General features: G+C 35.8%; 1 protein-coding gene across 8 annotated transcripts in view; it reads right to left on the reverse strand.

Annotated features, from left to right (window-relative positions):
- Window positions 1-3,782: 3,782 nt before the first annotated feature.
- GRB10 (growth factor receptor bound protein 10) overlaps window positions 3,783-13,525 on the reverse strand; it is a 148,945-nt gene continuing 139,202 nt past the window's right edge. For all 8 annotated transcript variants that reach the window (XM_087713172.1, XM_087713171.1, XM_087713175.1 and 5 more), the window contains 2 exons: window positions 12,530-12,623; window positions 3,783-10,161 (listed from right to left, as the gene is read on the reverse strand). In XM_087713172.1, coding sequence (XP_087569298.1) covers window positions 10,015-10,161; window positions 12,530-12,623 — 241 coding nt within the window. In that variant the 3' untranslated portion in view covers window positions 3,783-10,014. The remainder of the gene's footprint in view (window positions 10,162-12,529; window positions 12,624-13,525) is intronic.

Genomic DNA, 13,525 nt, shown 5'->3' on the forward strand with positions numbered 1-13,525 from the left:
AACCTATGGCATGAGTGCCAGAAGTGGCACACAGAGCCCTCTCTGTGGGCATGCATTGCTGCGCCCTGAGACATTGGCCCAACCTGGCCATGGCTGATGCCAACCTAGTGAACATGAGGGCTGGCAGGGTAGAAACGGGATCTGGGAGGAAGGTACGATAGAAAGGGGGACAGGCCCGCAACTGATGAGCGAGCACAAATTGTTGCAGCAGCTTCCTCCTCCTCCTCCTCATGCAACCCTCTGGCTGGCTGTTGCAGGGCCAGAAGGGTGCGCACAAGCAGGGATACTCAAGTGAGTGTCTGGGCTTGGCCAAAGTGCAGCAAAGACACGCGGGGTGTGCGAGGTTCAGTGGGGCCAACCCCCTTTTCCCGTTGCCCTGTGGCCCTGCTGCACTGCTTACTTGCATGCGCCAGCCTTACTGTTTGAAGGCTAAATGAAGCCTTCAACTAAGCAAGGAAGCAATCCTTCACACTCACATCCAGCCCAATGGAGTTCACTGCACTAGGGCAGGAATGAGACCTTATCCTGTGGAGCCCACTAGTGCTTTGGCAAAGACAACAATGAAGACGAGGAGAAGAATGGTGAGGCTTTGCACCAACCAGCAGGGAGGGAGCAGGCCTGGCTGGTTGGGGAGGGGGCAATCCTGGTGCTTAGGTGGCTGCTGCTGCCAGCAGCTTAAATGCTCTGACTGAAGTTGGAGTTCACCATGCCAGGGGAGAAATAAGACATCCTGCTGTCATGCAGGGCCTGCTTGAGTGTAGGACAAGGAGAAAAATGGCTGCTCAGTTGGCTCTCCACACACACACACCCGGCCGCCATTGCCAACAGCTTGAGTGCCTTGACTAAAGCAGGGATTGTACACTTGCACTCTCTCTCTCTCTCTCTCTCTCTCACACACACACACACAGAGAGTTTGGAGAGCCCCCCCCCTCTTCTGTCTCACTGTGGCAGTAGTTGCAATGCTTCAGTTCCTGGCTGGCAGGTTGCTCAGGTAAGCCGGGGGGGGGGGAGCTCTGCAACCTCATCTTGCTTCGTACTCAACCCCCCTCCTGCTGTCTCACTGTTCAGATGTTGGTCACACCATTGCCAGCAGTTTGGGTGCCCCTGGCTGAAGTATAGATCACTCTCTCCCCAATACACGCACACACTTATACACAATTGGATTGTGTGTTGTGTGTGTGTCCCTCTCATTTTCATTCAAGCTTGCTCCATGGGAGGTCTCATTAAGTAGGTAAGTGGAAAGTAGCTGTGGGAGAGGGGAGGAGCAGACCACCACCAAATACTAGAATAAAAGTTTATGGGACCCTGAGTCTCTGCAAAAGAGGATGTGTGCCTGAATCCGCATGATCTTATAGCACCAGGAGTGTCCATTCTCAGCACGAAAAGCATTTCCATGCCAACTCTCCTTTCCCTTCCTCAAAGGCAGAGAAACAGAGAAACAAGAGAGGAGACAGATGTTTGCAAGGTGAGTCCTTGTGGCAGGAAGGGAGGAAGAAGTATGAGGTATCTTAGTGGGTTGGGGAGGCCTTGAGGGCCTGTTCCAGTGGTGGGTTTTCAATTTTTTTTACTATCGGTTCTTTCGGGCATGTGCATAAGCATCTGGGCAGGTGGGTGGAGACAGCGAGAGTCTCTATTCCCACTTTGCCCAATCCTGGAGCAACCCACCTCTGGTCTGTTCTATCACTAGTCGTCCCTGCCCCCCCCCCCCATGTCCTTCCCAAACTTGAGATACCTCATGTGCACATTAGTATTCTTGAATTGGGAGCTCTTAGGAAAGTATCCCCTCCTTGTGTGTTGCAAACAGCTATTTCCAGTGGGGAAAATAGGACAAAGCAAATAGGGAAAAATAGTTTCCTTTGCTATATTTCCAGTCTGGATTATACCATTGCAGAATCCGTACAGGAGAGCCCCTTTAAGGATTATGTATTAATAGAAAAACAACTAGCCTCTATTCTTAAATGCTAAAGCTGTTGCATCAACTATCAGAGCCATCTTTTTGACAGTTTTGCTGTACTGTAGTCTCTTGGCGCCCCCATGAAATGTAAGCATGGGATAAACTGAGCCTGGTTTGTTCTCCCTTAGAATAGTGCTCTGAAGTTGTCAGGTGAAGGGTTAAGCAGACTTCTTTGGCATTGCATGTCAGGCAGAGTTGGGTTCCTACCAGTTTGGACAGGTTCAGCCAAGTAGGTAGTATCTCTACAGTTCACACATCCGAAACAGTTCTATTGGCTGTGCCTATGGCAGTGCCATCTTGTTTTTTGTTTCTGAGCATGCGTAAAGCAATTTTAACTACTATGCATGCACGCATGGTGCGCATCAAATGCACACCATGCATCAAGCACACATAGCGTGCATCAAGTGCATGCCCAAAGCATTGAGTGAACCGGCAGTGAAAGAATCTGGAACCCACCCCTGATGTCAGGGAATATATGGACCTTGTTATTCAAGGACAGATAGATGTTCCATTTGTATTTCTGCAAATGTAACATTCCAACTGGGGGCATTCGAACAGCAAAAGAGAGAGCAAGAAATCTGATCAACCAATCACCATGCAGAATGCACACCTCCATACAATGTGCTGTTGGGATTTGGGAGGTATGCTCATCAGCCGGTCTACCGCTATCCTTCAACCCCGTCATAAGATAGGTATGTGGTGATGCCTACATGCAGTTGTAGGCAATTCCAAATTAGCCTCAAGCATCCAATTGAGAGGCAGGGATTCAATCATTTGTTTTTTATCTTCGAAGATATTAAATCAGGTCTTCCATTTCTTAAAACACTTTACTATCTCTACTACCTGAAGAGTCTCTTTTAGCCTGTTTAATCTGTTATACTTTTTTTTAAAAAAATGCCTTTATTATAAATAAAGATGTTATTTGGTCCTGTTTCTATTGGGAAATTGCTTCTGGCTTTTGTGCTAGAAAAAAACAAAATGAAATGTAGAATTTAGTTAATATTGAATAGTGTGTACTTATATACATGATTTGGAAATCAATAGCTTTTTCTTTTTTAATCCTGCACTCCCCACACACACCTTAATATTTATTTATTTTCATTTCATTGTATTTTATGTTATAACAAATGTCAATAAAAAGTGATTAAAGTTATTAAAAAGAGTGTTGTTTAGGATTAAGCATCTATCCAATTATTGAGAGGGGGGAAAAGATACTAAATTCCAGAATAATTGGAAATGGGTCAAACACTGAACCTTCACCCCCTCATAATTTCTAGACCACATAAAGTGAGATGTAAGCAAAATTAAGAATTTCTAGGCTTCTTCTATTTGTCATTCTACCTGCTTATTAAGTGAGTGCTATTCTAAGGTCACTTTCCTCTGTCTTTTCCAGGCATGGAAGCCTTTAAGTAGTTTTGTCTGTCCCCAAAATATATTCCTCCCAGGGACAATCTCCACCACAATGAGGCAGCACAGCAGTGCTGGGGTGGGGGAGATAAAAGTGTGTGTGTGTGCGTGCATGTGCTCTATTCATGTCAGATTCTGTCCAACATGCATATGCAGAACAATGTAACCTCCATTGCTAAATTGTAGCAATTAACACTTATGATGGCAATAAATTGAAAGATTACATTATTTCACATAGGCTTTTCTCTTGGGAATACTATAGTGAATTCAGAGTTAGGATTGTTTCATATGTAACCTCCTGTCCTAAAATTAATTATTGAGAAAACAGTTATATTTCTTCCATTTTAAAACACGTTAAGAATAATGCCATGATATTGTTTCATTTTTCTAGAACATATCAGCTAAAACAGAAAGTCCAATATAGATTATAGGAATATTGAAAAAAATTTATTCATATTACACATATCAATATACATACATGAGCTCCTCAATGCAGACAGAGAGATCCTGGGCATAACTCAAGAGTTGCTCAGTGCACTTACATTGGCATGTAGCTAAATTTTCTTCAATGTACATATAAATACACATTGTTTAATACATAGATACTGGAAAGCGTGAGTAGCCAAGATGTTCCCTTTAACAAATGGGAAAATTTTTGAGAGAGACCCACTGAAGAAAGTACTATTTTGAGTTTTTGGAGTAGCATTCTTATATGTGCTATCCTGAACATATAATTTGGTAAATTTATACCAAATAGGCCCTGCAATTTATTTGGAAAAAAAACATTTACATTGCCTTGAAACTTGTCCTGGTCTTCTATCTTTTGGTTGAAAGTCAGATGAGGCTATTATGGAGTGACTCTGTTTCAGTAGGACTCTCTTCAGATTTTGTTGAGGGCATGCTGGAGAAAGCAGTGTCACATTTAATGAGCCTTGTCAGAACAAACAACCAGCATGGCATCAACAGATTTCATCAACATTTTTGATGAGTAGCATGCCTACCATGCAAGTATTAACAGCCTTTCAGAATGGCGATGTTGCCTAACAAAGCATCTATGACAGAGCCCTTTGCATGAAACTTTATTGAAGCAAAATATCCCTTCAAAGATTTCCATAGCCCTGATAGACACCACTATGGCATCATCCAGTATTACATTGGACTTTCATCTTCTGCAATCTGAGAAGACTGACAAAATATTTGGCACACTGAAGTTCTCAAATCTTTTGTTTCTCAACTTGTAAATTCTACCAAGAAAAGGTAAAACCTTTCATTCCCCTTTTTCTAGTTTTTTTTTAATTGATTGATCATGGTATGCTTCTAAATGGTTTCTTCTAAAATATGTAGCTTTGTTTCTCCAAATATTGTTGCTATTTTGTTATTTTCAGAGGAAAGTGCTAACAATTCCAAAAGATAGATATCAGGGATGACTGCTCTTGACATTTAGGAGAACTTATCAGACAGTTTATATTGCAATTTATCAGTATGCAAAGGACATATTGTTTCCTCATCTTTTATCTAATATGATTGAATAAATTTTGGGCTGGTAATGTGAAGGCTTATTGGGAATTGGTGAATGCTAACAAGGTAAACTTCAATCCAATGGAGACAAATAATACATTCATTTCTTAATCTTTCATGAAGGAGTTAGAGATTTTCCTGGACCGCAATGCAGGTATCATTGATGGTCAAGAATACATGTTTCCATCTTTAATTGACTCACTAGTTTTCATCTTCTCTGGAGAACCGATCTTGTCTTGGTAGCTGTATCATCATCATAATTTTTTCGCTTACCAACAAATTTACATTCAATGTTAAAATTAAAACTATTATTTGTGTCAATGATCTAATCTACATACTGCAGGAATAATTAATAAAATTAAAATTCAAGGTGCTATCACAAATATAAAAAAATCAATACTTTTAAGATTATATATAGGTACTCCTCAACTTACAATAACTGAGTCCAAAATTTCCACTGCCAAACAAGATGGTTGTTAACTGAGTTTTGCCCCATTTTACATACTACCTTTCTTGCAATAATAATAAGTAAAGCATTTTATTGTTAAGTTATTAACATGTTGTTAAATGAATCTGGCTCCCTCATTGACCTTGTCAGAAGGTCACAAAAGGTGAACACGATACATTGAAGCACTGCAACTGTTATAAATACATACCAGTTGCTAAATATCCAAATTTTGGTCATGTGACTACAACAGTCATATGAAAAATGGTCATAAGTCACTTTCTTCAGTGTAGTTTAATCTTTGAATGGTCGCTAAACAAATGATTGTAAGTGAAGAACTACCCGTAATTGGGATTATAAAAATACACCTAGTGATTTTATCTGAACTAAATTGCTATAAACACTCAATATGAAACTACCTTAAGATGATTAGTGGACTGGAAGATAAAACCTATAAAGAACAGTTGCTGGAATTGGGTATGTCAGAATGAAAAGAAGGACTAGAGGTGACATGATAGCAGTGTTTTGATATCTCAGGAGTTGCCACAATTAAGAGGGAGTCAAACTATTCTCCAAAGCACCTGAAGGCAGAACAAGAAGCAATGGGTGGAAACTGGTCAAGGAGAGAAGCAACCTAGAACTAAGGAGAAATTTCCTGACAGTTGGGACAATTAATCAGTAGAACAAACCTGTCTCCAAAAGTTGTGAATGCTCCAACACTGGAAGCTTTTAAGAAGAGATTGGACAACTATTTGTCTGAAATGTTATAGGAGGTGGACTAGAAAACCTCCAAGCTCTTCCAACTCTGTTATTCTATTTCGTTCTAAATTTCAAACAATCCAAATATGGTAGCAAGAATACTCTAAGAGTATAATACCGATTCTCTTCTTGTAACAAAGATTCCCTATTTATTTCTCCACATATGATAAAATACTTGTTTTTGGCTTGGCAGGCCTTAATAATGAATAAGTATTTGCATGAAATACTTGAGTGTTTATTACATCTTGATCAAAATGCATTGTTCATTTAAAGTTGCATAATATGAATATTAAGTTGATAGTTTCTTATACATTCTGTATCTTTTAATGGCAGTAGCTTAACCCTTTTAATTAAAAAAATAAAATGAATATATACATATAACGTTCAGGTAAATTTCTAATATGCTCCAGTTAATTGAAAAATATTCCATAGGCAGTACAATTGCCTACAACTCTGGTATTGCATTGGGTAGATTTGCCCCTTTGAGAAAACAAAATGAAACTTGACCAACAGTATAAAATGAATACCATTGTTTGAATGTTTATTTCTAAACATTTAAGTGTAAGAAATCCCGTTTTGTACAAAAATACCTGAAAGATAACAATTAAGTTCACTAGTTAAAAAAAAAAAAAAGCTATTTACAATATGAAGCAATGCATATTGAATAAGAGGTTGTGTCCCTTAAGTTAATAATTTTTGCATTCCCTGATAACTTTTATTTAATTTTACAGTCACAATAAAATCTTGTGGTATGATAATATAGTTTATGCTAAGCAAGTCTTGCCACTGGAAAGGTGCATTGATTGGTCAAAATGGTCAGGTACTTAGTGCAGAAAAGTTAAGACAAAACAATCTAAAAATAGAGGCACATTTTTCTTCAAGATTAATTCAACAAATAAAAAGCTGTCCTTTTTTTAAAAACAGAAAATAATTTATCTATTTTTTTTTAAAAAAAATTACCAAATGGTTTGGCATTTTCCTTCTTAACATATTACAAGATGCTATATGACATATTTTATTTACAAAACAATCACAGCCAAAAATAAAATAAAATCAACAGGCTCCAGAAACAACCCTGAGCATTCCTCTTTACATTCATGTCATTTAAATATTTTTTTTAAAAAAATCAAATTTCCTTCACCCCTTATTTCCTAAGTTGTCAGATAGCTGTATCTGTTAGTAATTTTAAGATGGGTTAGATTGTACATTTCCAACAAAGGGAAGAAATGCAATAATTACATGCTCAAGTAATTCTGAAGATAGTACAAAACAGTTTGCCCTCTTCATTCAAATTTATAGTAAGAACTTAAATTGTCAAATTCAATTACATGCAATTTTTATAACATGAAACTATGTCTGGGAAATTGAACAATTGGAGCCAAGATACTGAAAAATAACTTAATTTCTAATAAACTCAAACAACTTCACTTATATTTGAAAATCAGTATTTTGAAAAAAAAATGTTTAAATCCATTTTACAAGTCAACTCATATTACTTTATAGATGTTTACAAAATATGTAAAACATAATAATCAAAATATTTCTAACAAAAATCAAGTTTCTTCATTGTATATATAGAAATTTCATAGGAAAACCCCTATTAGATTTGTTCTGTAAACTAAAATACAGTGTTTTTTCATCTGCTATGGAAAATCAAGCTGGTTATATTGTTTTAAGCTACTCTTAACAGTATATGATTACCTTGTGAATAAATAACTGTACACAATTTCAACTGTTCAGATTGCTATTAATCACATGCAATAATTAATATTAATCAATATAAAGGTTCAAGATTCCTGGAGCAAGAGAGAAGATATTTCACTCGCAAGTAATTCTGAACATTCATAGGCTGGAACATATTTCTTGATACATAAAACATGAAGCACTTCCTATATGCACTTAACCAGCATCCCCAAAAGACGATAATCATAATCATGGACCTTATTTAAGTGCAAGCTATCAATGAAAGAAGTGTTGCTATGTAAACATGAAAAGCTGAAATATTAACAAGCATTGCCTTGATTCCATTGTTATTAAATTCTCACATGGTATATCTCCATGCGCACAGTTATGCAGAATTAGAAAACATGAGCCAATATCATTACATTGACAGGTATCTCACTTTTGTGGCATTTAATTTTATTTGCCACATTTACAGCTAGAAAGCTGTGCCTTTCAAGAGAAATAAAGCATTATTTGTTCTGCATAGCTATGTACAAATTAACATTCTAAGTATATGGTTTTAGGAAGCCTAAACCAGAACTCATAGTAGGTGATGAACTAGGACTTGAAGTAAGGTTTCTCTAATTGTTACGGATACTGGCATGTAAATTTTAGAGCATAAATCCTAAAAAAAGTCAATTGTCTGAACTGTCAATGGCATTTCTTTCTGTGGCAGAGACCGCTGAGCATATAATTTCCAAATGAAAATGATTTATCCAGTTATTATACTGCTACACTGTATTTCTCTCTTTTACAGCTAGACTGAAATAGATGGAGATAATGTGAAGCAGTGCTTGAGGGATGATTTCCACAGTTTTGACCAAGCTCACAGTCCAGCAGCATGTAATCAGACTGCATTTCTCACATTTACTTTACTGAAAATCATATTTATCATGTCATCATTTAGGAAAAGTATATTCATGCTGCTGGAGGACTCAATATCTAGTTATAATTAGAAGATAGAGAATGCTACACGAACCCTCCTTCTTTGCTTTCACTTTTGATTCTATTGATAATTTATGCAACTCCAACAATAGTATTTTCATTAAGCTAAGAAACATAAAATCAGAACTGTGCTTCGGTTATTAGAAAATACACATTCAGAGAAAAAATAATTGGAAGGAACATGCAGACTTACAGAGCACTCTTGAATTCCTAACCATGGTTAGAAGACTAGGCAGTGTTAATATGTGCAATGGAGCTATATCATACATTCTGAAGAGTGAAGGAAATAATGCTAAAAATAGAAAACACTGATTTGTTTTATACCAAATATACTACATAAATGACAATCAATTCACTCCCAATCAAAACATAAAAAGAAAAAAAGCCAGATGATTCCAAATACTGAAATAATCATTCAATGCTAAACTGGCTACTGACAGTGGATTTTCCCATGGCATCTGTGCAAAAAGAGGATTTCCAGCAGATTGGGAAGGAGCGGGACAACTGAAACATTTCAAATCATCTGTGCATAGAAGTAGAATCCTCTTTCAGACACACAGTCATTATATTATAAAGCATACACTAGTGGGTTATTTTTTCCTTCCCAGAATTGTTCTCCATGTTGCTTCTTCAACACAAATGGTAGAGCGCTTAATTTCAAAAGGGAGAAGCTATTTTTTGTTTATAGATTATAATAAGGCTGAAACAAATTACTCAATATATGATTTAGAACACCCAAATCAGGCATCAATTTAAAAACTGTATCATCTAATATAATTTTCAAAAGGAGTGCAAAAAAATTGAAAGAGAAAGAAGGAAGGAGAATATAAAGAAAGCAAACAATAAAAAAAAGAAAATACTCAGTTTTAAATTGTCAAGATTTATCCAGGGCAAGAGTTCATTTCACTAATTTTGCTTCACAAGCTAGACTCTGTTATGTGGCAAGTCAAGGGACAATTTCCAGTTTTGTTTAGTGTTTTTACATATTTTTTCCCAAGGTTTTTTTTTTTGGGGGGGGGGCAGTTGCTGGGACACTCAGCAGAATCAGGCATAAGATTTAGATGATTAAAAAAAAACAAATCTTGGACTGTTGGCACCAGCTCAAGCATCCCTTTCCAAGTCCCCTAATTTTGATGATACATTTTGTTCCTCAAAAGCAATTACAAGTTGGCTTAATGTCCCAAGGTCAACTTTCTTCAACAAAACTTTTCTTCCATCTCCAGTCTTGAAACAAATCAGTTATCAGCATGGACTGGTACAGAGGTCACAAGGCCACCCGGATGCAATGATGTTTGAGTTTACAAGGCAAAACTCCCTTGTTTAATTGATAGAATTCAACAAGTTGTATTAGGTCAGTGAATTTGGTGCTGCCATCATCTAGACTGAAAAATATCTGTCCGTCATCTTCACACTTGAAAAATGAAAATGAAACAAAAATAAAATGCTAAAGACAGAAAACAGATTATTCAAAAAGGAGTGTTAAAATATCTCATCCAGTATATCTATTCCCTATTCATTTCATTACCTCCTAGCTACATAAATTCCACAACTCTTAGATTTCTGTGGAATCACAGTTAAGTCAAACAAATCAGAGTTCTCAATCAAAGCACAAATGACCCGGCTCAAATTGCTCTATTTTGAACACATTATGCAAAGACCTGTGCAAATCCAAAATCTTTTTTTAAAAAATTATGATGAAAAAGTTCAACCTCAATCTCATCAGCCCACAGCACAGTTGTCTAGAGAAGACTCTTATGCTGGGAAATGTGGAAGGAAAGCTAAGTAGAGGATGAACATCAGCCAGGTCGATGGACTCAGTTACAGCAACAGTGGGTGCTCCCTTGGAATACCTGAAGAACCACATTACGAATAGATCATCATGGAGAAAATATATCTGTGTGGACACTGAGAGTTGACAGTAAATTGATGGCAGAATATCAATTAAAATAATATCTCTTTCCAAAGTATTAACAGGTTAAGCAACTTAAGATCAATTAATTCCAGTAAATCAATGCAGCATTTAAAGTTAAGAAATAAAAGGAAGTACAGTGGATGTAGAAAGTCTACATTTCCTGATAAAATGCCAGGAATGATCTTTTTTATAGGTTTTATAAGTTATAGGTTTTTGACCTATAAAAAATATCAAACCAAGGTAAATCACTTTATAATTCTTTCCACCTTTAATGTACCATATAAACTATGCAATTCAATTAAAAAACAAACTGAAACAATCTGAGAGAAAAAAAATTAACAATAAAAAGCTTACAATAATGAGATTGCATAAGTATGTATACTCTTAAACTAATACTTTGCTGAAGCATCTTTTCATTGTATGACACAATCAGACTTTTGGGGAAGGAGCCTATCATAGCATGGCACATCTTGCTTTGGGAATCTTTGCCCTTACTTTCTTACAAAAGTGCTTCAAAACTGTCAGATTGCAAAGGCACCTTCTAGACTCGGATTTCTTCAGATCACCCACAGATTTTCCATTGGATTCAGGTCTGGAGTCTTGTTGGGCTATTCTGGAATTTTGATCTTCTGGTGAAATTGTTGTGATGAAAAGTGAAATTCCTCTTCATCTTCATTTTAGCAGAGGCTTAAAGATTTTGTGCCAAAATTGACTGATATTTGGAATTGACCATAATTTGCTCCATCTTAATTAAAGCTCCATTTCCAACTAAAGAAATGTGGCCCTAAATAATGCTGCCATCACCATGCTTCATGGTGGGTTCATAGCATTATTTTTGCCCCAAACATACTTTTGGGAATTATGATGAAAAAGTTCAACTTCAGTCTCATCAGACCATATTTTCCCATATGCTTTTGTCAGATTTGTTGTGCATTTTTGCAAAATGAAACCAGGATTGGATATAATATACTAAAGACAGATCAATAATTTAAAAATAGATTTATAGTTTAAAAAATTTGAGAAGGGGCTGTTTCGCATGGGGGGAGAACTAATTTCATAGTAATGTATTAATCAGTATTCAATTAGGTGTGTGTGTGTGTGTGTGTGTGTGTGTGTGTGTGTGTGTTGCTCACAGCCGAGATATGATCAATACAGGAGATTATTGTCACACATAATATACAACCTGTATCTGCCATATTTCTCCACTTGTTGATGGCTTTCTTACTTTGTTCCATTGATTGGAAATTGCTTCTCCTGACTGATACTTTCAAAGAGTGAGATCCCTTTGATTGTCTGAAAGCTCTTTGCAGACCATGACTGTTGTTCTAAGAAGCAACTGAGTAAATAACCAGAAAAATCCTACCGGCACAGCTGATGAACTTTATGTGGGCTTGATCAGAGTCACTTTAATTAATGACAAGTATGCACAGACTACTATTAACCATCCATTTGAATGTGATTGTTTAATTCTGAACACAACCACATCCCCACTTATAAGAGGGTATGCATAACACTTATGCAGCCACATTATTCTAGTTTTTTTTAATTCCTCACTAGACATTTTATCTTTGCTTTTCAATCTCCACTGCATATGCTAATATAAGACATTGTATAGCTAGTATACAAATATGAATATATATATATATATATATATATATATATATATATATATATATATATATATATATATATATATATATATATATATATATATATATATATATATATATATTATACAGAATAAACCATGTATCCGAGACTGACAATCCTACACTTAAGTAGGTAATTGTTAATATTTTAGAAAAATTAAGGGGACAGAAATAAATGCACACCACCCAATACTGCCTGGGTGGAATGTTATACTTACTGGTAAAATCTGAAAATGTTTAATTTTTTGATGATGACACAATGTAAGTACAAATGCCTTTGGATTACTCTGGCTGTCCCGAAGAAGAAATAATCTACAAAATAACATTGTATGTTACTACCAAATTGACTATATAGTTCTTATAAACAAAAAATTCCACTGTTTATGATATTATCAATACATAACACATTCCATGTCTTTTCATAAATAATCTAATATTTCATTGATAAAAATAATATAAATAAAAACTATACATAAGCTGATATTCTATGTATGTTCAAGGATACAATATTTTTAAAATAATTTTTATTGAATGTTTTAATCTTTAAAAACAGAAAGAAAAACACCACAAGAACAAAAAACAAAACATGCATAACAATATAAAGTAATTATACAGCCTTCTTTAACAGCTTTCCTGTTTAGTCTTTATAATTCTCCATTCTGCATTGCCTTCCTATTGCTTTAACCTTGTCCTATAATATAACAACAGTAATGCTAACACTTACAATAATATTAATTATTTATATCGCCATATATTTACATTCTCTATTTTCTGTTTTGGCTTCTGTTTTTTAGCAACTTATAAATTTTATTCCATATTTTATAAAAATCTGATTCTTTTCTTTCGTTTAGTTCTATTATCATTTTGTCCATCTCTGCACATTTGAGTACTTTTCTGATTATTGTTTCATCTGCAGGTGTATTGATTTTTCTCCAGTTTTGTGCGAAAGCAATTCTGGCTGCAGTGAGTATGTGTATGATTATGTATTGAGATTGTTTATCCATTTTTTGATCTGATAGTCCTAACAAGAATGCTTCTGGTTTCAGTTCTATTTTTCGCTCTGTAATTTCTTCCAACCATTTCCGAATTTTGCACCAGTATTTCCTTGTGATGGGGCACGTCCACCACATATGGTAAAATGTTCCAGACTTGTGGCTACATCTCCAACATTTGGGGGATAAATTTGGGTACATTTTTGCCAATCTCGCTGGAGG

Source organism: Thamnophis sirtalis, unplaced genomic scaffold (assembly GCF_051295495.1).
Source record: "Thamnophis sirtalis isolate CommonGarterSnake01/CBP01778 unplaced genomic scaffold, rThaSir2_p1.2 scaffold_4, whole genome shotgun sequence".
In the NCBI taxonomy this organism is placed as follows: Eukaryota; Metazoa; Chordata; class Lepidosauria; order Squamata; family Natricidae; genus Thamnophis; species Thamnophis sirtalis.